Here is a 26652-nt window from a genome sequence, read left to right on the forward strand (position 1 = left end):
ACCGTCTTTATTTCACGAGAGCTCTAACTTTGGGAGTACTTGGTATTTAACTGTCTTTATCGCAAGAGACCTCTGAGGCCTGGTTCTATAGTTCTACAAACGCGACACACGCTACCTTGCCAGCGCTATTTCTTGCACAAATTATTTCCCAGATTCTGGGAAATAAGTTTTGTATTGCTGATCTAACAGCAATACAAAATCATCACTTGGTTTTTATGGCATACCAACAGTGAGTAAACGGGAAGGGACAGAAACGGAGGGTTTGAGCCAGCGTTTCAACCTTGTTTCTGTTCCATTGTTCCTTTTGCGTCACTTTTGTCATTCTGTTATTCAATTTCGTTTTTGGTCAATTCAACCACACAGAATAGACCATCATATTGCAATGTACTGTGTAAATACAAATATTAAAATTAAAATTAAACGTTGACATTGAGATTCTTATTTCCTGTGTCATACTGTATACAAATCTTAAAGGCAGCTTTCTGTAACTTACGATTACCACAGGTCATGTTTTAGGGATATCATTTTTTTCATGTGCTTTTAAAGGTTGGGTATGGGATTTGCGAAATGCCAGCAGATTTTGAAAATACACAACTCAAATGGTCCTACCCCCTCTCCTTCAACGCTGACTCTGACTCCACCCATTCCAAGTACCTGGACGCGCAATCATGCACGAGCGCGAACACAGATGCGCGAGAGCGAGCCAGGCTAGCGTAGGTTTTCGTTTAACAACATGGCGAATGGAATTGTCTTCTACTGCTAGGTCCAAATGTGGATTAACTAGTTCCAGTAGCTACCGCAGGATAACAACAAACAGGAGCTTGCTCTGGGTCACGAGTACTGCACGAAGGGGTCGCGCGGGGGAGGGGGAGTGCAGTACGACCGTTTGATTGACGTACTAACGCCTCGTGCCCACTGCACCGTCAGTCAACGGACGTGGGAAGGCGTGGCTGACGGATGGGGGAGTAGTCTTTGCAGAGGCATCCGTCAGCCAATCAAATCGCTTCGCCGGGTTCTTCCCGCTTCTTCCTGCTTGTTGCGATGCAAGATTACCCGCTTTCCAGTATCGTCAGAGCCCGAGTCGCGTCACAGTGCTTAAATTTGCATACGCGATCTGATTGGATGACGGAACCGTCGCTGCCGAAAAAGTTGAAAATTTTTCAACTTTCTGACGGTGGCGAACGCTCCAACTGAACGGACGGATCCACAATGCATTGCGCGTCCGTCCCCATTCAAAGTCAATGGGCAACGGTCAACTGACGGAGGTAGTGGGCACGGGGCGTTACTGTCCAATGCAACTCGGTGGCTCTGCAAATCATTGGCTGGAGTTTTTCGAGCCCTGCACATTCCACAGATGATTGACTTATTTAATTTTCCTGTCAGTACTTCTAACTCAGTGGCTGTAAGTGGGTTATGATAAGGATTTCAAGTAATTTTGCAAAAATGGCCAAAAAAGCGAATTCCATACCCAACCTTTAATGGTGTCACAAATTATAACAATAGAGTGTGGAAATGGTGCCATCGACTTTTTTTTAAAGCAAAATAAGATTTAGGTAAGCATCGACAATCGACTCTTAATCAAATGTTATATCGAAAAGGAAAGCTTGTGTGGCAACAAGTAGTTTGTTGTCATGGTGACTGTCAGCTGTGCGGCAGTCCCAGCCAATCACGGTGGGAGACTATCTATAAAGGCGGGCGTAGAGCACCTGTCGGCCTCTTGCTTGCCGTAGGCTGGGTCACGTTGCGCCTGGGCGTCCATTTCCGCTTCCGTGCGGTGGCAGGTGAGCTGCCGGTCAAGGCTGCATTAAATTAGATTAGATTAGATTCAACTTTATTGTCATTGCACAAGTAAGGACAACCAGTACAACGAAATGCAGTTTAGCCTCTAACCAGTAGTGCAATCAATAAAACGTTTTTGTTAAAGCAGCGCTATAAGAATAATAATAATACATAGAACACAGATAGCAGATAGCAGCTGAATATAAAGTGCAGTAATACATAAATGGTTAATACAGTTAATACAGTTGATCCTCATTAATAGTAAAGTGCATAGGTAAAGTGCATAGGTGGTTTGAGGTAGTCAGACTGACCATAGTCCATGTTCAAGAACGGGGGGGGGGGGGCTAGTGTAGGGTCTTTGTGTTGAGCAGTGTTGTAGTGTTGTGGAAAAAGCTGTTTCTGAGCCTGCTGGTGCGACTCCTGAGGCTCCTGTAACGTCTCCCGGACGGGAGGAGAGAGAACAGGGCATGACTGGGGTGTGTGTGGTCCTTGATGATTTTGTTTGCACGTTGCAGACACCGTGAATGATGAAGATCAGTGAGGGCAGGGAGTGATGTGCCAATTATTTTCTGAGCAGTTTTAACGACTCGCTGTAGGGCTTTCCTATCAGCCATACCACACCGTGAAGCAGTTGGTGAGGATGCTCTCAACGGTGCAGCGGTAGAAGTTCCGGAGGATCTGAGGGGAGAATCCAGCTTTTTTCAGTTTTCTGAGGAAGAAGAGGCGTTGTTGAGCTTTCTTGATCAGAGTGGAGGTGTTGAGTGACCAGGAGAGGTCTTGTGAAATATGGACACCCAGAAACTTGAAGTTGGTGACCCGTTCCACTTCAGCCCCGTTGATGTGAATGGGTGAGTGTATGCTTGCCTTTGATTTCCGAAAGTCAACAATCAGTTCTTTGGTTTTGGTGGTGTTGAGCACAAGATTGTTACTAGCGCACCAAGCTGCCAAGTGCAGGACTTCCTCCCTGTAGGCTGATTCATCATTATTCCTGATCAGGCCGAGCACTGTTGTGTCGTCTGCGAATTTGATGATGGAGTTGGAGTTGTGAATGGGGGAGCAGTCATAGGTGAAGAGGGTGTACAGTAAGGGGCTAAGCACGCACCCTTGTGGCACACCAGTATGTAGAGGCAGTGTAGTGGAGGAGAGGTTGTTTAACCTCACCGTCTGTGGTCTGTTGATCAGAAAGTCCAGTATCCAGTTGCAGGTGGATATGCTGATGCCAAGCTTATTTAATTTCATGATCAGATCAGATGGTATGATTGTGTTGAAAGCTGAGCTGAAGTCGATGAATAGCAACCTAGCATAGGAATTGCTATTGTCCAGGTGGGTGAGGGCAGAGTGAAGGGCTGTGGATATGGCATCCTCAGTCGATCTGTTGGCACGGTATGCATACTGGTGGGGGTCTAATGCAGGAGGAAGGCTGGGCTTGAGGTGAGCTAAGATTAGCTTCTCAAGACACTTGGTGATGATGGGGGTCAATGCTACTGGTCGATAGTCATTCAGACACGCTGGGTTAGATTGCTTGGGCACGGGGACGATGGTGGTGGTCTTGAGGCACACGGGAACAACAGCCTGGGCCAGTGACAGGTTAAATATGTTGGTGAAGACTCCAGATAGTTGCTCAGCGCACGTTCTCCACACGCGCCCAGGGATGCCATCCGGGCCAGCTGCCTTCCTTACATTCACCCTGCTCAGCACTGACTGCACGTCAGAGGCAGTGAATCTGAGGGGTTGTTCGCCAGGTGGTGGGGTAGTTTTGACAGGCGTAGTGCTGTTGTCACGGTCAAAGCGGGCATAAAAGTGATTAAGCTCGTTAGCAAAGTCGGTAGTGGTGGTAAGGGGGGTTGAGTTTGCTCTTCTGTAGTCTGTGATGGCCTGTATTCCTTGCCACATACGTTGGGGGTCTGAGTTATTGAAGTGTTCTTCAATCCGTAGTTTGTGGCTGTGTTGGGCGGTCCGTATTCCCCTTTTCAGGTTAGCCCTGGATGTGCTGTAGGCTTCTTCGTTGCCGGATCAAAAAGCAATGTTGCGGGCCTTTAACAGTAGACGGACGTCCTTGTTCATCCAAGGCTATATCTTGATCTGCTTATGAGAGTTGTGACATCAATTACGCCTTTATTAATATATTCCAGAACAGAGGAGGTATATGTCTCAATGTCCAGCTGAGAGTCAGAGGTGGCATTGGTGGCGAACAGACTCCAGTCTGTGCGCTGAAACCCAAGCTGTAGAGCGGCATCTGCACCCTCGGGCCTGATCTTCACAGTCCTCACTGTGGGTTTCACCCGGCTAATGAGGGCTGTGTATCTGGGCAGCAGCAGCAGGGAAATATGGTCAGATTGACCCAGGTGGGAGAGTGGTATAGCCTTGTAGGCATCGGGGATGTTTGTATACACTTTGTCCAACATTCTGTCCCCTCTGGTCGGGCAGGAGACATGTTGGTGGAACTTGGGGAGTACTGACTTCAGGTTTGAATGGTAAAAATCCCCTGCAGCAATAAATACCCCTTCTGGGTGAGCAGTTTGTTGTGTGCTAATAGCAGAATGTAGCTCTTTCATTGCTAGTTTGGCATTAGCATCAGGGGGTACGTAAACGGCCATAATAACAATGCATGAGTGTTCTCTGGGTAGGTAAAAAGGCCGGCATTTAACAGACAGATATTCCAGGTTCTCAGAACAGTGACTCCCGATCGTGACAGTGTTTATGCACCATGCGTTGTTGATATAAATGCATAAACCACCGCCTCTGGTCTTACCGGAATCTTCAGTTGATCTGTCAGCTCTGAACATAGTCCGCCCCTGTAGTTCAATTGCAGTGTCCGGGATGCGGTTGTTCAACCATGTTTCAATGTAGATCATTATATTGCAGTCCATAATCCGTTTATGAGAGGTAGTCCAGAGCCGTATTTCATCCAGTTTATTCGCCAGTGAACGCACATTGGCTAGGAACAAGCTTGGTAGTGGTAGCTTATGCGGGGTTAGCCTTAGCCTAGCTCGTAAACCACCCCTCTTCCCCCGCTTCTGTTTACGTTCCCGACGCCGCCTCCGGGCCCTCTTTTCCGGGAGAGCTGGTATGCTGGACCACGGTGCTCTGGCTATATCCGTTGGAAGCTGAAAATCTTGAAAAACTTGGTATAAGTCGCTTGTGCAGGAAGCATGGATATCCAAAAGTTCTTGTCTACTGTACAATATGTTCCCATAGTAACGTGGGAAGATCGCAACCAAAAACAAACAAACACTCATTAATTTGCACAAACTGGGGAGATGCAGAGCCTCGCGCTGTACTCGCGACGTCATCAAACGCGCATGTTGCCCATCCAGTACTAATTTTAGTTATTGTTTTGTAAAGGCTCTTGCTTGCCGGAGGCTGGGTCACGTAGCTCCTGTGCGTCTATTTCCGCTTCTGTGCAGTGATAGGTGAGCTGCCGGTCACGGCTGCATCTCTCTTATACGTTGCCTTTCCAGTGCTAATTTTAGTTATTGTGTTGTAAAGGGCTCACTTGGATGTTGCTGCTGGCTGCGCGCTGCTCATCGATACATAGCCGATGCCGCCTACTGAACTGTCGCTTTGGTATAGCGTCCCGTTCCCTGCTCCACGCCACGTTGGCCGGGACTGCCCGATTGGGCGGCCGACAGTAGCGGCGCAGCAGCGGCCAATCCACCTATAAAAACCACTGCTGCTTTGCTTCCACGTTATTACCGCCTTGCCAGGGCCAGCTCGGACCCGATCGCTTTGCCGTTCATTCGGCTAGCGATAGTTTGTTCCTTTTCCTGTTGTGTCTCTTTTGTTTAGTTGGTGCCACTACATCTTAAAGTGTGTATGTTATGTTATGTAAGAGTTTTTGCTGATTTCTCCTTGTGTTTACTTATTATAGATTTTGTTTATTTAATTAATTTCTCTTATTATTATTTTGTTTCCATTATGTTTTCTAACTGGTTGCTCTGCGATCCCCCTCAATTCAGGTGCTGAGCCTACGGTGGTGGACTGGTGTCCTGGTCACGGTGTCCCTTTTGTATTGTGTTTGCATTTGGTTTATTTTTCATTTGTTTTACGTGTGGTGTTCCTGGTACCCCCTTTCCTTTGGATGCAGGTGTTCACAGTAGGTCTCAGCACTGATTGGATCTCAGCACCCAATTTCCCTCCTTAGTGAGTAATTCTCTAGTTTTAAGAACAGACATTTTGTGTAAATAAAAGTATTTTTGTATGATCGAACTGCCGTCTCTGCCTCATTGCATAACGGACCTCAGTGCCTTTCCTTCATTTGTGCTAGTCCACTTAAAATAAATCTCTGGGTGAAATTCCCAGGGTGGCGTTGTCTGGCAATAATTAATGCTACCGATACTGCCTTAAGAAAAGGGGCATCACTCCATAGCTCGTGCTGCCACACTTGCATTAACAATGTTTGGTCTTCTCTGTGCCAAGTATTGCACAGGCTGCAGAGGGCATGGAGATTACTTGGTCCCTCCTCATAGCTGTGAGCTACTGGCATAAAATCAAGACCCATTTGGTCAAACTCAGTCAACCAGACACAATTGTTCTTGTATAGCTGTCCTCGCACACTTTTTCATTTTTCAGGCAGTTGCATATCTATTTTACAGCATTCAAATTGTGATAGACATTACTCTTGTTTGAGGATTTCCCCTGCATCACATAATTGACGCATTAACTACGGAGCAATAAAAATAAATAAATAAATAATGTTTTGCGAGATCTCGCAAATGGTTTGCGATATCTCGCAAAGACTTTGCGAGATCTCGCAAAAGACTTTGCGTTATATCGCAAACCAACTTCCGCAGCCCTCACTCACCAACGGTCCATGCAACAGTCATATCTATTAATCTATGATAAACCGTACACCAGAAAATAATCATGGAGGATTTAGAGCATTTCCTTCAGTCCAGAGGGGTCCCAAGAGAGGACATCATGCGAATGCAAAGAGACAAGGTGGGCAGGAATTTAATTTAACAGAAGTTGGACTAGTTTCCCTGCTCTGAGTTATGCTAGTCCAACGCTGTAGATGTTGTAAATTAGCTTCAGATATCTTTTAGTTTTCTTTATGAGGGGCTATGTGTGTTTTATCTCTGTGTTTTAACCTAACAGTACATCTTATTAAAAGAACAAAGTAGACGTAACTTAAATCTCAAAAATCGTTGGGGTTACTCATTCACCTGAATGAACAGAACTTAAGAATCAATAATTGATGTAATAACTCTTTTGTTTTGAGTGCTGCTCAAATATAGAACATTTTAAGTCGAATTTATTTATTCCAGTGTGTTCCATTGACTTATTTAACTTAAGTGTAGCTATATCATTTTCATCAGACTATATAAGCTACACTTTGTGTAATTAGTTTTTATTGCTATCTCTATTATTTATAATTATTTCTGATTATTATGCAATGCCCAATTAAAACAAATAATTACTGTGACATAATTTCAATGATCACAGTGTAAAGATTTAAAGTTAATCACAGAATATTGGCATAAATAAATAAGCTTATGACACACATTTTCGTTCAACTTTTTTTGATTGTGTCTCAAACAGCTTGTGTGTCTTTTAACAGGCGCTAGCTCTTTATATTTGGGAAACCCATTATCAAAAACGGCTGAATCCGAATACTCATACTTGACCACTATATAGTATGAATTTTGTAGTACGCCAAAAAATATAGCGCGTCCGAATGCTCAGTACGCATTGTGAAGTACGGAAGACGTTTCCGAATGCGTGCTACCGCCAAAGTAAACCACGGAGTTCACTACGCTATCCCACAATGCAACCGGAGTCTGGTAACGAACGAAGAAGAGATGGCTGACCCGACAACAACAGAAAGACGTCGTAGAAAGCGGCGTAAAATAGTAAAGTAAGTAATTAAGTAAAAAGAGACATTTTTAATTTAATAGCAACGATGACAAAACAGGTAACTTATCAAGGTCATTTTGCCGGCATCCGAGGGGAGATACGTCATCTCCAAACATCCGGTGGAGTTTCGGCGATGTTCGGAAGCGTTCGGAGGCGTTCTACGCATAGCTGTAGACCGTACTACACTGTCAAGTGTAGTACCGTCAAGTAGACGCTGAACAGAAATAGTATGTACTAAGTATTCGGATTCATCTGCCAGTTCACGTTGTGGTCATTGCGCAGATGCGCACGGTGATTGCAACTAGCCCTCTGTTTTTGGTTGGGAAACCAAGTTTACTGGCTATTTTTTTTCAACGTGAGCAGTGAACTTCAGTTTCAACTCGTGGTCTTCTCTTCACGCGCACAGCGACGACGGATCAGACTATTTTTGGACATCTTTTCATCGTTAGCATCAACTCCGGGACAGCGGACACTTGCTTTTTCGCCGACATTTTCGCCGACAAACTTTCGACACATTACCCAGCCGGCGAACAGTTTTATTGTCTACTTGAGGTAATGTTGCTCGGTTGTGCTTTACCTTGCATGTAGTATATGATAGTGTTAGCAACTGCTGCTAGGTTGCAAGTTCTATAAAAACTTTAGTTATTCGAAAGAAAACACAATTTTTAATAACTGCATGTCTTGTTAACTAACGAAGGGTGAGTTTTATGTGTGTTTTATTCTTTACTAAGTCACAGTTACCATCGTAAACGTTCGTATTTTTTCAAGGATGTTTTAGCGCCTAAAATCACGTCTTCAGCTCTACGTCTTTTGGGCATGTTTTCGTCAAAGTCGGGTTGTATTAGCCTGGCAATTGATCCGTTTTTGTGGCGTTTTTACCCTACACCAGTTTTGTCAGGAACATATAATGTGGAAATGTAAATTGTGCGTTTTTTCTAGTAACTTAAAAATACAGTTACTGAGACATTACAGACTTTACCATGGTCAGTATTCAACAGTTTCACCTTTACCGTGCCTCTACAACAGCTGCATGTGTACATTTAGTACTTTTAATTAATTCAAGGTACATTTGTCAAGAATACATGCAGGGAAAAGAAAGGTAGATGGTGACACGACTGGTTTGATTGTGAAAAGGGCATTTCATTGCCCTGTTTGTGATTTTGAACAGCCATTTGCTGAGAGAGAAATGTTTATACATCTCCGGGGGCATTTAAGGAAAAAAGAAACCGTTCCCTGTCCATTCGGTGCCTGCACGTTTAAAACAAATGTGTACTCCACGTTCAATGCACACAGATGCAGAGAACATCAAAATACTCAAAATACAAAATAATCCTATTGAACAGGATCCAGGTGAACTGACAGATGAAAATGAAACTACCCCTGTAGCAGGAGGTAGCAATGAGAAGTTAGCAGAGCAGTTACAATTCAATCTGGCTGCCTTTTTCTTAAAAATGCATACTGTTCTCCATGTGTCACAGAGGGCAACACAGGAAATCATTGAACATGTTGATCAGTTGTTTTTACTGTCAGAACCTTGTTGTCAGGGATTCTGTAATAGAAATAATGGAAAAAAAAAATTGCCCCTTTACTGACACACTTGTGACTGAGATAGTCCAGGCAGTGTCGGAGAGTAATGTTTTGCATAAGTCAGTTACAGCTGAAGGACACCTTTCAACTGCCAAAAGGAGGAAAACATATTATGAAGAAAAGTTTCCACTTATTAGGCCTGTCGAATACCTGATTGAGTCGTCACAGCATACCTTTATGTATGTACCTATTCTCAGTACTTTGCAACAGTTGTTAAAAAAAACGGATGTACTTGAGAAAGTCAAAGAAACCCCTTCTAAGTTGCCTGGACAGTATTTGTCACACTGTGATGGCTCCTACTGCCAGGAAAATGCGCTTCTCTCAGATGAGGGTCAGAAATTCACATTAATTCTTTATGTTGATGATTTTGAAATCGCAAACCCCCTAGGAACATCACGAAAAATACACAAAGTATGCGCAGTTTATTGGACATTAGCTAACCTGCCAGCAAAGTACCGTTCAGCTCTCCATTCAATTCAACTTGCCCTTTTGTGCAATTCTAATGATGTGCGGGAATTTGGATTTTCAAAAGTCTTTGCACCCCTCTTAAAGGACCTAAGAACTCTTGAAGAGGTGGGCGTCTATATCGAGGCCTTTGGTGACTGTGTCAAAGGAACAGTCTTCTCAGTTGCAGCTGATAACCTTGCTGCCCATGCGCTAGCTGGCTTCAATGAGTTTCAGGTCGACATATTTCTGTCGATTTTGTCTTACTACTCAGACTGAAATGCAAGTATCTGATGCAGTCACTGGTGTTAACCTGAGAACCAAAGATCTGCATGACAGCCTTGTTCAAGAAATTCAGAAAGGTGACGCTGAACAGTGTTATGGGGTAAAACGCAGTTGTGTTCTCTCTGACCATCTCAAATATTTCCATCCTCTCACAGGATTTCCACCTGATGTCCTGCATGACTTGTTTGAAGGTGTGGTTCCTGTTGAGTTGGCACATTGTTTGAAAAGCATGATTGCAGAAAAATATTTCACTTTGGAGGAGCTGAATAGAGCAATATTGTTTTTTCCTTATCAACATTCTGATAAGGTTGACCGCCCTCACCCAATTCCTCAAACTTTTGTCAGTCGAGGAACAATTGGTGGGAATGGACATGAGAATCACACTCTCCTCAGGCTGCTTCCTCTTCTCATTGGCTCCAGAGTCCCAGAAGGAGACAAATCCTAATGGACTTAAAAGATATTGTGGAACTGGCTGTGTCTCATAGCTTTACTGACGAAACTATTCAGTACATGGCTTGCAAGATTTTAGATCACAGGCAGTTGCTACAAGAAGTCTTGCCCAGTTTAAGATTAAGACCAAAGCACCATTTTATTGAGCATTATCCACATCTCATAAAATGTTTTGGTCCACTGGTGCATCTCTGGACAATGAGATTTGAGGGAAAGCACAAAATCTTCAAGAAAATTATTCGTGACACTAATAACTACAAAAATGTGTTAAAAACTTTAGCAGAGAGACACCAGAGCATGATGGCTTTCTATTTGTCTTCACCACGTTTTTTTAAGCCTTCAGTACAAACTTCAAAAGTTGAGTCAGTCTATGTCGATTCATTGCCTGTCGTTACACATGTGTTAATATCCAGCATGACGGACAGCAGCAGTGTTTATCGCACAAAACAGGTAACCATTGAGGGCACAACTTTTGTGACTGGCATGTTTGTTTGCACCGGGACACATGCTGCCTTGCCTGAGTTTAAGGAGATAAGAAGCATATTCCTAATCCAGAATGATATCTTCTTTTTACTGAAAGACTATGACACCGAATACACTGAGCATCTGCGCGCGTATAATCTAAAAGAAAGCAAGGGCCATACAGTGAAATCTTTGTTCCAGTTGGCTGACCAAATGCCACAGTTTGCCTACAAAGTCTATGGCAAGCTATTTATAACAACTAAACATCATATTCCAGTCACAGAGTGATAGCCACATCACCCCAGAGGACATCCTCCTCTTCCCCCTGGGACCTAAGGGAGATCTCAGACCCTTTCTATTTCTTTTTATCTATTAACTCTATTCCAACTCTATTCCAGCTCTATTCCATCACCTTGACACCCAGGACAACACATTGTAAGGTAATGTCAGTTTACACGTTTGCTTTTCTCACACACAATGATCGGTTCTCAATATGTAAACCAGTACCAGTGAAATAAATCGTTTGCCATTATGTGAAGATAAAATCGAATCAGTCTCTAGTCTGTAAATTTGAGGTAAAAAATGCAGTTCGTTTTTAAGCTTTGCGCAGGACTGTAATGCTACCTTTGCTCAGTCTCCAAGTAACAAAATGTAATGTGTTGTCCATGTAGGCAGCTTATAAAAACAAAGAGCAAGGGAATACAGTTTTGTTTTTTGTTACAGGTTCCTCTTACACAGTGTAAATGGAAGATTCTGACGTCCTCAAACTAAGGGTCGTCCTTGACGATGTCAATGTTGAGAGGCTGATTTTGCCCTCTCGTCCTGAGACTATAAATGCCCTCATATCTGAGGTGAAAAACAAACTGAACCTGTCGTATGAATTCCGGCTTCAGTTTCAAGATCCAGAATTTGACAATGGTTTATGCAATTTAGTAAACATAGAGGACCTGCCATCCAAGGCAACTATTCAAGTAGTAAGACTCATTGAGGCAGATTTGTCCTCTACGAGCACGGATGATACCGTGTTACTGTCTGACAATACTGTTTCACCTGAGCGTCTTTGCCGGTGGCCAGAAGTCTTCATTGTTCCAATATTCTCATATGAGGTGGAGTATTGTCTGAGAGAGGGCAACTCTGTACTTGAGAGAGAAGGGAGAGGTCTCCGATTGACCAGAGATCAAAAACACAACATACTTGATGTCATGTCTGCTGAAATCTACAAGCACAAAGCTTATCCTAGTACATTGCAGATTGGCAAGGCTGCAGAGGCTTTAGTCAGTAAACACCCCTGCCTCAAAGAACATGGTTCCAGAACTGGATGTGAGGGTTGGAAAAACAGCCTTCGCTTTAAGATGGGCAACTACCGGACCAAACTTTGCAGAGCTGGTATAAAAGATGTGGCTGTGAATGGAGGCAAGCGTAGCAGGATCAATCCAGATGGCACAGCTTCCAGGGCAAACATCAAAAGACCAAGAAGAGGAGAAGTGAACTTCCTTCCCAATTATCCCTCTGGTGAAACAAAGGACACACTGGAGATGCAGAGGCTTAACATGGTGGAGGAGTTCAAGAAGACCACGGCTGAAAGAGACATGCTTCTTGTCAACCAACAAATGCAGCGTACCTTTTCACTAAGGCGTGAAGAAATGGTAAATTCTGCTCCTCCGATTGATGTACTAAGGGATAGATGGCCTGCACTTTTTTGTGAACCCCAGGTGAGTAGAAAATAAAATAATCACTTAAAAAGCTGACAAGACACGTGAACACAATTATCATTGCAACAGCTGTAAACTGAGTCAGGTATTGTATAAAACTTACTTTTAAGACAGAAAAATCATTAATAAATCATAAATATCTGATGTTTTAGATATTTCTGTCTTAAAAGTTTTATACAACAATACCTGAATCAGTTTACAGTTGTGATTATTATCATATCAAGGTAATTATAGTAATTGGTGTGTTTGTTTCTCTGTGCAGCTCTACTTGGAATTCCATAGGATCACCAATCAAAATCTGGCACATTCCTTTTTTTCTGAGTTGGATAAATACACATCACAGCTTCTGAAATTGTACAAAAAGAAGACGACTGGAAGATTTGGAGAGAAGCTGCAGCAAGTTGTGACAGCATACGAAGAACAGGTAAACACATTTTTATTACATAACATTGACCATTTATGTGAACAGCTGACTTGAGCATCAGCTAATGTATCTATGTCTTTGTTCAAAAGGACAAGAACAACATCACTGCAGCCAGAACAGCAGCCCTTGCCGGCCTACCACTGTACCTGAAAGAGGATTCTTCAGACATATTCAAGACTTGCACGGTAATTCTTTATTCTCCTGCATGCATCAAAACTTGAAACTGAAACATCACTGAACAGAGTTAATTGAAACTGCCTTATACGGTGTGCCCAATTGGCTTTGTTTATAGCAGTTCCCTTGCTTAGGTCACCAGCAACAAAAACATAGTCAGGCGCCATTCGAGAAAGATGTTTTCAGTAGACAGCTGTTAGTTCACTTCGGGTCCATATCATTTCTCCCACGCTCCATTGTTCAGACCTCTTGGTCGTATGCGGACACCTCCGCCGGCAGAGCAGCCCGAGGATTCCGCATACGACCGAGAGGTCAGAACAATGGAGCGTCGGAGAAATGATATGGACCCGAAGTGAACTGACAGCTTTCTGCTGTAACATCGCTTTCTCCTCCATTCGTTTCAATCTGGACAGTAGAGAGTCAGAGCAAAAGTTAATTTCCCCAAATTCATATCCATATTCTCCATGAGCGACATAAACCCTACTACGAGTCTTTTGTTGTGGAATTACCCGAGAGTCGGAGAACCCGTCGCAGTCGACAAGTGGATATTAAATGATCTACACCAGAAAGAATGTTAATTTCTAGGTAGTGGACAACATTAAAGGAAAACCACATCAGTTCACGAAGAGCACCCTAGATACAAAATCAGCAGAGACTAGTTATCACTGTTTATGTCCTTTCACTCTTTAGGTCTGTGTTTTCATCAACCCTTTACATTCTTCCTAACACATACTAAATAGATACTTCTTCACCAGGACGAGTCTGAGGTGTCCCAGGAGGAAGCTGTGGCTTTGGTGGCAGTGGTCGCTGAAGATGAGGGGCTGACAGGAGTTCCTTTTGACCCGCAGCATGTGTCCATCATCCTGGAAGGCCAGGTGGTGATGTCTACAAGATCATGGACTGACTCACTTCTACATTTGAGCTATCCCGAAAAGCTAAGTGGCTTCTTTGAGTTCATCCAGGTTGTCCTCCTAAATCTTGATGAAGGGAGAAAGCTGCTCAAACCAAAGTTGCAGGCATTGAGAAATGGGCTGGAGTAAATTTAGAGAGATCTTTGTTTTGTTTTTTATTGTTCCTGATAAGTGGTTCTTAAAGGGGACTTATTATACCACCAGGTGTGAGTGTGATTAGCCTTACAAGCCGTTTCGAAAATCTGCCTAATATGACATCACTAGTGGGTGTGTCCACCTAGATCTGTGCTGGATAGATCTATCGACCAGCCTACCCAGTGGACTGAAGTAAACATTGCTCATCTATCCAGCACAGATCTAGGTGGACACACCCACTAATGATGACATATTAGGCCGATTTTCGAAACGGCTTGTAAGGCTAATCACACTCACACCTGGTGGTATAATAAGTCCCCTTTAAAAATTGTGTTTTTTAAAGCAAGTGTGCAGGAAGTTTAATTGTCTGCTCGAGTCACGCTGGCTGTACTGTTGTTGAGCCGTGTTAACATGTTTCGATGGACGGGACGGCCTTGAGTATAAAGCTGTTTTGCCTAACATTCTTCCCTTCCTTGAAGGGAAGAATGTTAGGCAAAACAGCTTTATACTCAAGGCCGTCCCGGCAACATTCTTCCCTTCAAGGAAGGGAAGAATGTGTTTTAGTTTAGTGTGTTTCTTGTATTATATTGCCATAAAGAAATGGCATGTTTAAAAATAATAATAATTAGTAAAGCTGTTTAAATGACTACTTGAAATGAACATGGAAATGTTATGAATGTTCAGCATTCAGCTTAATAAATAATTTAAGTTGGATCAGAGATTGGTGAATTCATTGTGTTCATTTAACTTGATTGATTTAAGGCAATCGGTTTCCTCAAATGAATTGAGTAGACAAAATGTAATTTTAAGTTGTCACAACTAGAATGTAATAAGTTATTTCAGTTGGAAGATGAAGTTGATTATACTTAAGTAAAAAGATTTAGCAATACAAGAGGCATTTAATGCCTCTTGTATTTAATTCACATACATTTAATTCACATACATTTAATGAACACATGTTATATACGTTGAATGAATTGCTGCATTTAAGTGTAAAAAGCTAATTCTTTACATTTCACTTCAGTAAATGGAATTAGTAATGCTAACTCATATTACACATGTCACTAACTCTAGATATGAGTTATCTTTACTCGCATAAAATAATTGCTGGTACTTAATTTATTTGAGTTAGTAAACTTAAATAGTTCAAGGCAATCGGTTTCCTCAAATAGTTTAAGTTGAACTAACTTGTCAGGTTTTACAGTGTAGAAAGATCGAAATCGGATGGCTTCATTTTACTGGCATCGATTACCATCAAGTTTGGACCCAAAATAGGGGGGGGGACAAGGCACGCGACAATGGAGAAAGCTTCAATGGTGTCTCTGATCCTCGAACTGGGAAAGCAGCTATTTTTCCCAGACGGAGCCTCGACAAAGGGCCGAGCAGAAGACTTTGACTTTGTTGTCTGCGATTTCAAAAGAAAGGAGATTGCTTTAAATGAATCTATCGGCAGTCTTTACAAACAAACTAAGTTAAAGCTGCTTAGATTTTACATCTGCACCAAAGAACAAGCAGCTTTAACAGATCAGTCCTTAGATGAGGATTCTCAACAGTGTTTATCCACTTCAGATGAGGATGTATCTGCCATCACTCCCATTGATGCAGATGAAGCATTTACTGATGACCTGGAGCCTGTGCCTTCATCACGCAGCGACATCACTGATCAGGTTTGTGGCCCTAAAAAATATTTGCAAAAAATATATGGCGACACATTAGTGCCATAATTCACTAATGTGATAAAAGATGCATTCGGGCGTATTATATTATTCCACACGCGTAGATATTAACTGCGAGCGCGCAAATGATCTCTGCGCGCGCGCAAATTACCTCTGCGCGCGCAAAACAGCCTCTCGCACGCGCAAATTACCTCTGCGCACGCAACACAGCCTCTCGCGCGTAACAGCCTCTCGCGAATGATGTTCTCATTCAATTCTGAATTGTACAGTAAATGGCCATTTACTGTACAATTCAGAATGGAATGTGAGGAGGGCTGTCAATCAAAATTTCGCGCTTCAGAAACGGCCAATCATAGGAAAGCCCACCCTGCCTTGGTTCCCTCCCCCATAGTGCCAAAACTAAATTTGCGCGCGAGAGCAGAACATCATTCGCGAGAGGCTGTTACGCGCGAAAGGCTGTTTTGCGCGTGCAGAGGTAATTTGCGCGCGCATAGATCATTTGCGCGCTCGCAGTTAATATCTACCCGTGTGGAATAATATAATACGCCCGAATGCATCTTTTATCACATTAGTGAATTATGGCACTAATGTGTCGCCATAAAAATAAAGTAGTAATAATGACAGAGACCGATGGAAATCGATTGTTGTACCTGTGATATATATGTGGGTGTGTGTGTGTATGAATTACATCTGAAAAATCTTCAAATATTATGCTTAATAGAGTAATGGAGCTTTCTTGAGCAATACTTTTTTTATTACTATTGAATATACATTGTGAAAACGTGTTTCACCTTGCCATATTTGAAATAACCGCTTTCAAAAAAATTAAACATGATTTCTTCCATCAAAGAAGCTGCTTTTCCAGAAGCAACCAAAGTCCAAAAAACATAGGGGCACATCCGAGATTGTGACTGCACAAGCTTCAACAAAATCCCATCGCACTCATTCAACTCCAAAAGACAATACAAAAGCCCACATCGGACAGGGGCAGGATACTGATTCAAGTGATGATGATGTTTTGAATCATCTCGAGCCTTCCTCTGATTTGCCTGACTCCTGCTTTGAAACTATTGATCTGACCAGTGCAGTTCCACAATCGGAGTCTTACTCTGATGAGCCAGACACTGTTGAATGGGATCCAGAAGATGACCCTCGTGGAGCATATGATGATTGATGACAGATGTCATAACATTGAAGTCTGGCAACAATGAGGATATCACACAGGTAATTTGATTAAAATAAGCAAAGGAAGTAGAAATAGTAAAACCAGAAAAAAGGAAGTTTGTCCAATGTTTGTCCATTCTGTGATACAGCAGAAGAATGACGGTGCAACATGGCGTCCTCAGCCAACATGGTCTCACAGGAATCCGTGAAATGACTACGGTCGGACGCTTAACTCGAAATCCGTGGCCACATCACGGAAACACGCCGATATCTGTGTGTGAGCCACGGAATAACAGTGTCATTTACTTGCATTGGAGCAAATTCCGTGGCCACATCACGGACAATTGAAGTGATTCCATCAGACCACCACGGATTTTGAGTTTAGCCCCCGTGGTCGACTCGCTCATTGAAACGGGGATCCGTGTGTGAGCCACGGAACATCAGCGTAATTAACTTGCATTGGAGCGAATTCCGTGGCCACATCACGGAAATCGGCGTGTTTCCGTGATGTGGGACATTAATAGCCACCGGGAGAATCCTCCCCGGTCCGGCCCTCCCCCCCCCCCCGCCAAAAACGTTTTTTTTTTTTCAGTAATAAAAAAAGAAATCGGTAAAAATGAATGATATAATTATAATTAAGAAAATAAAAATGTGTAAAATAGGCCACAGTTCTGCTCTGTGCGGAAGAGAATTGGCACTCCGAGAATTGACGCACTTCCTTACAAGACCGGTAACCATAGCAACGCCAGTAAACAAAAGCAAGCAACCACGAACTTGCTCGCCTTCTCTGTCTGACGTGTCTTTAGGGTCATTCCATTAGACGTGGGGCCGCTCATATATCCCCCTACATTTCCGAAAATGGACTTGCCCTGCAAGCTGTTTATTGGATAAACGCATTTCCCAATCCAAGGAGTCAATTCAAGAACAAACAAATTAAAGTAAACTGTAGTTCGTATTATTTATTTATGGCTATGAAAGTTCTGTAACGCCTGAATAATGAAGAATTAAATGAAGTAAAAAGAAATGATGTAAAAAAAAAAACATGAATGAGACATAGAGAGTAAGCAAGTGGTATAAATATTGGTTGGATGTTCACAAGATATATATTGTTTATTTCGGGGATTTTCGCGGCGTCTTTACGGGGAATAAATTATGCTCAGGGCCGGCTTGCAGACGCTTCGTGGCCGCTCACAACTGTGGGCCGGTCCAACTGACTTCGCAGGCCGCTACACAATTGCGGGCCGGTCCACCTGACCTCGCCGGCCTGCCGGCCGACCGGGAAATCTCCCGATCGTCCCGACGGCCACTCCGCCTCTGGGCCTATGTTTTCTTTTGTTATTTTTTCTGTTTTCTTCATTATATGAATGAAATGCCGTGAAATGCTGTGGTCCGTAACCACGGCGGCGCGTACACACGCAGCGGCTTGGGGCTCTCCAGACTTTTAGGTTTTGTTAGTAAATGTTTAGTTGTAGTCTTAGTTTAATTGTGAAGTTGTTGCCACGCAATCATCTTGGGGGTCTCCTGACCATAGATTTTTGTTAGTAATAGTTTAGTTATAGTTTTAGTGTAATTGTTTACTTGGGTTGCCATGGCGATGGATACACAGCTCTCCAGGCTAAACGTTTTTGTTTATTAATATATATATATTTTTTAGATAGATAGATAGATAGATTCATACTTTATTGTCATTGTGCAAACTTGTACAATGAAATTGGGGGTGGTGCTCACTACCCATAGTGCAAAATAAAACAGTGCAAAAATACAAACACAAACAACAGCAATAGGCACAATAAATATAAATATGCAGTCATAACATATAAGTGTCTTTTTTTTAAAATAAATAAATATGGTAGAGGATTTCACATGTCCATTGGGGGGGGGGGGGGGGGGGTCAGGCGTTAAGTAGACGAATTGCCCAGGGGTAGAAGGTATTCCTCAGCCTGTTTGTCCGGCTCCCAAGGGACCTGTATCTCCTACCCGAAGGGAGGAGTTGGAAGAAGCCATGGCCGGGGTGTGATGGGTCACTCATAATTCTTTTTGCCCTATTCAGCCCCCGGGAGGTGGCAATGTTCTCCAGGGAGGGCAGGGGGCAGCCGATGATTTTTCCTGCCATCTTAATAACCCCCTGCAGGGTTTTCCTGTCTTTGGCTGTGCAGTTTGCGTACCACACCGTAATGCCATACACCAGTACACTTTCAACAGCAGAGTGGTAAAAGGTCTGCAGCAGCTTTGTCCCCACCTGGCATTTCCTCAGCAGTCTTAGAAAAAATAGCCTCTGCTGAGCTTTTCCGACCACCGCAACCGTGTTGGTGTGCCAGGTTAGGTCCTTACTGACCTGCATCCCCAGAAACTTGAAGGAGGAGACCTTCTCCACGCAGACCCCGTCTATCTGGAGTGGGGTGAGGTCAACTCTCGTCGCGCTCCAGTCAAATATCATCTCCTTGGTTTTGCTGGCGTTCAGCAAAAGGTTATTAGCTGAACACCAGGCTGTGAGCCTCTGGACTTCCTCCCTGTATGCTGTCTCGTCACCGTTGGAGATGAGACCCATCACTGTAGTGTCATCCGCAAATTTGACGATGACATTGGAGTGATGGGCGGGGACGCAGTCATGCGTGTAAAGAGAATACAGGAAGGGGCTCAGCACACAGCCCTGAGGGGAGCCCGTGCTGAGTGTCAGGGTGGAAGATGTTTGTGTCCCCATCCTCACTGTCTGTGGACGGTCCGTCAGGAAGCTGTAAATCCATTTACAGGTTGGGGCAGGGAAATCCAGGTCAGTCAGCTTCCTGATGAGAATGTTCGGCAAGATTGTGTTAAACGCCGAACTAAAGTCAACAAAAAGCATCCTGACATAATTCCCCTGTTTTTCCAGGTGACTTGCTGCAGTGTGGTGGACAGTGGCGATTGCATCAGCTGTCGACCTGTTTGCTTTATAAGCAAACTGATGCTGGTCAAAGTTTTGAGGGATGCAGGACTTAAGGTGGGGGAGGACGAGCTTCTCGAAGCACTTCATGACGACAGATGTTAGTGCCACTGGTCTATAGTCATTTAGGCTGCCTATGGTGGATTTCTTTGGAACTGGGACAATGGTGGCTGCTTTGAGGCAGGGTGGGACCATAGCCTGTTCCAGAGAGGTGTTGAATATCCTTGTTAGGACCCCTGACAGTTGGTCCGCGCAGGCCTTCAGTACTTTTCCCAGTACTCCGTCTGGTCCTGCTGCCTTGTGTGGGTTTACGGCCTTCAGGACTCTTCTCACCTGATGTTCCTGCAGCTCAAGCTGGTGGGTGCTCAGGGGCTGGGAGGACAGAGGAGGAGGAGGAGGAGCAGGAGCAAGGTGGGGTTTTTGAACTTCAAAACGGGTGAAAAAGTTATTCAGTTCTTCCACCAGCGAAGTGTTGGCAGTTACTGCATCCGAAGGGGTGCCCTTGTAGTTCGTCAGGTGTTGTAGACCCTGCCACACTTTCCTCAGGTTGTTGTCAGCCAGATGGTTCTCCACCTTCCTCTTGTAGTCCACTTTGGCTGCTTTGATCCCTCTCCTCAGGTTTGCTCTTGCCATCCTGTACTGGTCCTGGTCGCCAGCCTTGAAGGCTAAGTCTCGGGCTTTCAGCAGTGTCCTCACCTCAGCTGTCATCCATGGTTTCAGATTATTGAAAACTGTGATTTGTTTGTTCACTGTAACATTGCCCGTGCAGGTCTTAATATAAAACAAAACAGACTCAGTGCGGTCATTTAGCTCCAGTTGATCAAAAACAGCCCATTCGGTGTGGTAAAAGCAGTCCTGTAGCTGGCTGAGTGCTCCCTCGGGCCAGATTTGTACAATTCTTTTGGCTGGTTTTATTCTCCTCCTGAGGGGTATGTAAGCTGGGACACTGAGCAGGGAAATATGATCCGACCTGCCCAGGTGGGGGAGGGGTATTGTCCTGTATGCTTTCTTAAGATTTGAGTAAAGCCGATCTAATGTGTTTTTACCTCTGGTGGGACCCTGGACATACTGCACAAACTTGGGAAGCACACTCTTTAGACAGGCCTGATTAAAATCCCCAGCAACAATAAAAGCTCCCTCAGGATGAGCCTTCTGTTGTCTGCTTATCAATTCGTGGAGCTGGGAGACAGCCGTGCTGACGTTGGCATCCGGGGGGACATATACAGCAGTAACTAGTACCACTGTTAGTTCTCTTGGAAGATAAAACGGTCTGCACAGAACAGTCATTGTCTCCAGTTCGGGAGAGCAGTGGGTGTTTATAACTCTGCTGTCCATACACCAGCCTTGATGAATGTAAATACACAAACCTCCTCCCTTTTTCTTAAGAGAGCTGCTGGTTCTGTCAAAGCGGTGCATGGTGCGACTAGTCAGCTGCACTGCTGCGTCCGGAACGAAAGAGTGAAGCCAAGTTTCCGTGATTATCGTCACGCAACAGTCCCGAGTGTGCCGATTCTCCGCCATCAATAACTCCAATTCGTCTGTTTTGTTGACCATGGATCTGGCGTTGCTCAAGAAGATGCTCGGCAGAGCCGGTCTCAAGGGCTGTTTCCTCAGCCTAACTAGTAGACCCGCTCTGCATCCCCGTTTCTGCTTCCGTTCCCTACGCCGCCTGCGTCGCCTCCCAGGCCCGACAACAGTCCAGGCAGAGCACGGTGGTCTGGCTATGTCTGGCGGTATGTTGTGAGACTGCTGAAAATCCGGTGTATTGTCGATTTGACACGCAAATCCGATGTTCATCAAATCTGCACAGGTATATGTAAAACACTGAGGTAGAGAGCTCCGAGCCGCAGCGTCCGTGCGCTCCGCCATCGCCATGACTACCAAAATACTAAAAAGATACAAAATAGTAAATAGAGAAAAAGTCTGGTGTAATGTCGATTTGACGCAAATCCAATGTTCATCAACTCTGCACAGGTGTATGCAAGTCTTAACCCACTCACACATGTTACTTCACACACACAAAAGCCACACATTCAACAAAAAAAAAAAAAAAAAAAAAAAGCACTGGGGTAGAGAGCTCCGAGCCGCAGCGTCCGTGCGCGCAGCCATGGCAACGGCTTTAATTTTAACACTAATGTGCCCTCCACTGGCAAAACAGTATAGCCGTGCTGAGCTCCTGGTCATAAATCGTGATGTACATTGACTGTCAAGCGAGATATCCATCCCTCCCGAGATCTGCAGATTAGCCAGCGAAAGCTCTGCCTCAACAGGCCGGCAGAGGAGACGCTGTGAGCGGAAGCAGAAGCAAGGAAGCGGGCCGGTGTACGAGCTCGGCTAAAGGCTAACCCATCCAAACCACCGCTTCCTTCAATCTTCCTAGCCAATGTTCGCTCAATACGGAATAAACTGGACGAGATTAGACTTCGACTCACAGCACAGAGGACTTTGACTAGCTGCTGCTGCATGATCTTCACCGAGACGTGGTTAGACAGCACCACACCAGACGCAGCTATCCAGCTAGCAGGCCGCACCGTCTACCGGGCCGACAGAACAGCTGACTCGGCTGTACAAAGGCGGAGCAGGCAGCCATCCAGAGGCTGATTAAAACAGCGGGAAGGATCATTGGAGTAGAGCTGCCCGACATCTTGTCCATCTCCTCCTCCCGTTGCCTGCAGCGCTCTAAACGCATCCTCACAGACCCTTCTCATCCTGCCCATCATCTGTTCCTGTTACTCCCGTCAGGGAAAAGGTTCAGATCAAAAAAGGCACGCACCTCCAGGATGGCAAAGAGCTTCTATCCCTGTGCAATAAGGCTCCTCAACAGCTTGACCACCCCACTCCCCACCCCCCTTCATCTCCCCCCGCCCCCGGCCCAGCCCTCCCTGCCCCCCATGGACTGCACTCTAAGACTTGATGCACCTTAATATGGAGATATGGAGATATATTGCTTTTATTATTATTATTTTTATTATTATTTTATGTATGATATTTATGAATCTATTTATTAATTGTTATTTATTATTATTTAGCTGTGTAAGTCTGGTTGCCTCTACTGTCTCGTTGTCTTTATGGCAATGACAAATAAAGTACTTTGAACTTTTGAACTTTATATAAAAATGTAAGTGGAATTTTTACCATCTCACCAGTGTCCCTGGATTTCAACGGAACACTGGAATGAAGAAGACTCGTTTAGAAACTGTTCTATAGATTGCAATCTGCAATTACATATTATATATGTAGGGTCAAAATGTCTGCTGTCAAATATTACTGTATTCTTAATTTATCCTTCAGAGTGTCGACCTGAGTGGAGAACCTATTCAGGATATACCACTCCGGTTGTCTCCAGCTTATGGCCTGCCTACACCAAATGTGCAGTCCATACACGAGGAAGCATTGCAAACTGCACAAGTAAGATTAAGCACTACAAGAATCCCTGAACACATAATTTAAACTAGTGTAATATTATAGAGAACTGTTAAGATGTGATACAATTGTGTATCTGGATGGTATAAAAGGATAAAAGCAGGGTGATCATGTTCAACAGTAGATTCATTGTCTTTCAAATCCATCTTCAAAATACATTCACATACTCATATTTGGATATAGAAATGTGATAGCCTGCGTTATAAACTGACGGTGTGCTGTTTGAGGGCAATGAAGGGAAGCTTTCGAGCTTCATTAGTAGAAATAGCATTCCAACATTATTTGTACTTTGACACAAGGTAGCACACTTGAATAATCAAACTCAAGAGCGCCTCGAAGAGTTCTATTTATATAGAGTTGTTTATTTTAATAGATTATCTGTAATATACACCGACATAGTGACACATTTTTTAGAGGGGTCCTATTATGCTTTTCCGTTTTTACCTTCTCCTAATGCGCTTTACATATGTTATGCCTCAAAATTCTAAGCAACAGGGTGTTTCACATAGGGGTTGTAATTAGGGTTGAGCAACGAAACTCTGTTCCAGTAGGGAACCGGTTCCGACGTAAACGGTTGTAACAAGATCGAATAAGAACACACATTTTGGTTCCTCATAACGGTGCCTGACGTTTTTTAACGCCCCCTGCCCCGCCCCCATGGTGTTGCTGCGTCAACTTGCGTTAGTGCTGGGCGCTATACCGGTTCTCACTGAATAACGGTGTGTATTTTCGTTAGGATATGATTTTTTTATATAGCCTACCGCCATACCGGTGTATTTGATTACACAACGTTCGGAACGCAGCGCTGCGCGACTCTGTTTCAGACGGGACCCTTCTCAATGTTGCGGTAAACAAGCATGGTACGACTACGACTTTCATTATAGGTCCATGACTGCGAGGCGTGGTATTTCAGGCCAACTGGTAAAAGAGTGTGTCACGGCTTTCAAACATATGAACCATAAAGCCTATGGGCGCCTCGAGACTCGGGACGGACTTGTCAACGCGCTGTGGCATCGCTTACTTGATGTTGTTTTGATTGAAGATCGGCAGGTTGTAGTGGGTGAACGTGAATGAACATGTGCGTCTGTGTGTGTGTGTGTTGCGAGCGAATGTAATTTTAAAGTAACAAACAAACAAACAAACTCAAAGCCGATGCATGCATCCAAAACTTGCTGTTCAAAAACAAAATAAACAAATCAAAAACAGAGTCGTTATTCGCTTCAAATACTTCTTCTTTCCAAAACTCTCCTGTGGCTGCCTTGCGCACATGAGTTATATTACTTAATATGACTTTGGCAGTAATGTTGCGCCATGATGCGTGCGTGCCTGCTTTCAGTGAGTAATTACAATTATTTGTAATTTTAAAAAGATATGTATCAGTCACAGCAATCACAGCAGCCTCTTCGGGTAAGTCGAGTAATTGATGCCAACCGTAAATCTTGCATATCAAGTAGGCTAGCAAACACCGTTGCCATTCAACTCAGTGTCCGCTGACTTTCTGCTTAATGCAAGTGTGTGTCATTTAGTTTTTTTAAGTACCGGTTTGAGAACCGTTTTAGCACCGGAACCGTTTGAAAAGTACCGAGTAGGCACCGGTATCGGATAAAACCCAAACGATACCCATCCCTAGTTGTAATAGGTGGAGAAAAAAATAATGCGCTAGACAGCCCTTTATTGTTGTCAATCAATTCTATGAGGTCAAACAAATTAAATAATAAACACATGTGTAGGTTTCACAGGAGGACAGAGAGTGCAATAACAGGTCAAATCCACCCTGTGGCGGAAATGAGGTAGTACATGAATCATATTCTATGCCTGATAATTGGAACACAAAGTCTACTTCAAAATTATACAAATATCAAGAAGAATAACTGTTAAACTAAATAAGGCAAAAATAAGGACTTCAGAAAATAGAATATCTGTAGGGGTGTGTACTAATCCAAAATACACTATTCTCACACAAACAAAAAATTATTGACATTTGGGTCTTTCCTTCACTCATTGACCACTCTTTTTCCACAATTGTTATTGTCTTCTTCTCGCAGGACAGTGGATGGACTTTCACCCCACAAGATTTCCCGTCAAGTTCATACAGACCTTTCTCATCAACCTCAGCTGGCAAATCCGGAAATCAAGAGAGTCCACGACAAGCATCAATTTGCAGGATAAATGTGGTTGACGATCTTGTGGCTGTATTTATGGACAGCAGCATTTTGAATTTGAGTCTGACGATGGACTTTGTCAATGAAAAAGCTATTGGTGACGTCGGAGTGTCAAGGGAAGTTTACACTGCATTCTGGGAGCAGTTTCTTGAACAGTGTGAAGGGGAATCGGAGCGAGTTCCAAAGCTGAGGCCAGATTTCTCTGAGGTTAAATGGCAAGCAGTTGGTCGAATCTGGGTGAAATGATTCCTGGAACATGGTGTCATGCCAGTGAGGCTTTCAAAGGCTTTCATTTTAGCCTGCATCCATGGAATTGTCTCAGTTGATACTGACATCCTGATGAGCTCATTTCTCGAATACCTCTCTTCTGTTGAGAGATCAGCTGTTGAAAAAGCTCTCCAGGGCACAATGGAGGAAAGTGATGAAGAGGAATTGCTTGACTTTTTCACAAGGATGGGTTCCCATATCCTACCTCCAAAGAAAAACATGGAGCCTGCCATCAAAATAATGGCTCACAAAGCCATTCTCCAAGAGCCAAAATATATACTCGATTGCTTCTCCACATCCATGGCACTTGTACAGATGAGGTTGTCAAACAAGCAAAGTGTGTTGTCTCTGTATGAGTCAAAGAAGGCCACAGGCAAAAGAGTGTTTCAACTGTTGGAAACTTCCAACGTGGTGCTGTCTCAGAGAGAAGAGACAACCTTTAACCACCTGAAATGGTATGTGAAAAATGCTGAACCAACCCAAGCAGAAAAAATCCTGCGTTTCTGCACTGGGTCTTCTGTAATATGTGTTGGCAAAATATTGGTTTGCTTCAACGCTGAAACCGGGCTCAGCAGAAGGCCCATTGGTCATACCTGTGGAGCTACCCTTGAACTACCGTGTACTTACAGTTCATACCCCGAATTTCGCACTGAATTTCGCACTGAGTTTGACAACATACTGTCCAGCAACTACTTGAATATGGATATACTTTAAACTTTTGGACAGTCTTAACTGGCTTGATAATAAGAGTTGTAATATTATTTAAATTTCATTAAAAAAAAAAATTGGTTCGTCATTGACTGTGTGTTTTATCGTTTTAC

At 43.7% G+C, this 26652-nt stretch overlaps 1 protein-coding gene across 1 annotated transcript; it reads left to right on the forward strand.

Annotated features, from left to right (window-relative positions):
* Positions 1–9120: 9120 nt before the first annotated feature.
* Positions 9121–14681, forward strand: LOC130386414 (sterile alpha motif domain-containing protein 3-like). The gene is made up of 5 exons (XM_056595328.1): positions 9121–11303; positions 11587–12575; positions 12838–12999; positions 13089–13184; positions 13929–14681. The coding sequence occupies exons 2-5, from the start codon at positions 11607–11609 to the stop codon at positions 14211–14213; spliced, it is 1512 nt and encodes a 503-aa protein (XP_056451303.1). The 5' UTR covers positions 9121–11303; positions 11587–11606; the 3' UTR covers positions 14214–14681.
* The last annotated feature ends 11971 nt before the right edge of the window (positions 14682–26652 follow it).

This window comes from Gadus chalcogrammus, chromosome 7 (genome assembly GCF_026213295.1).
Source record: "Gadus chalcogrammus isolate NIFS_2021 chromosome 7, NIFS_Gcha_1.0, whole genome shotgun sequence".
Lineage (NCBI taxonomy): Eukaryota > Metazoa > Chordata > Actinopteri > Gadiformes > Gadidae > Gadus > Gadus chalcogrammus.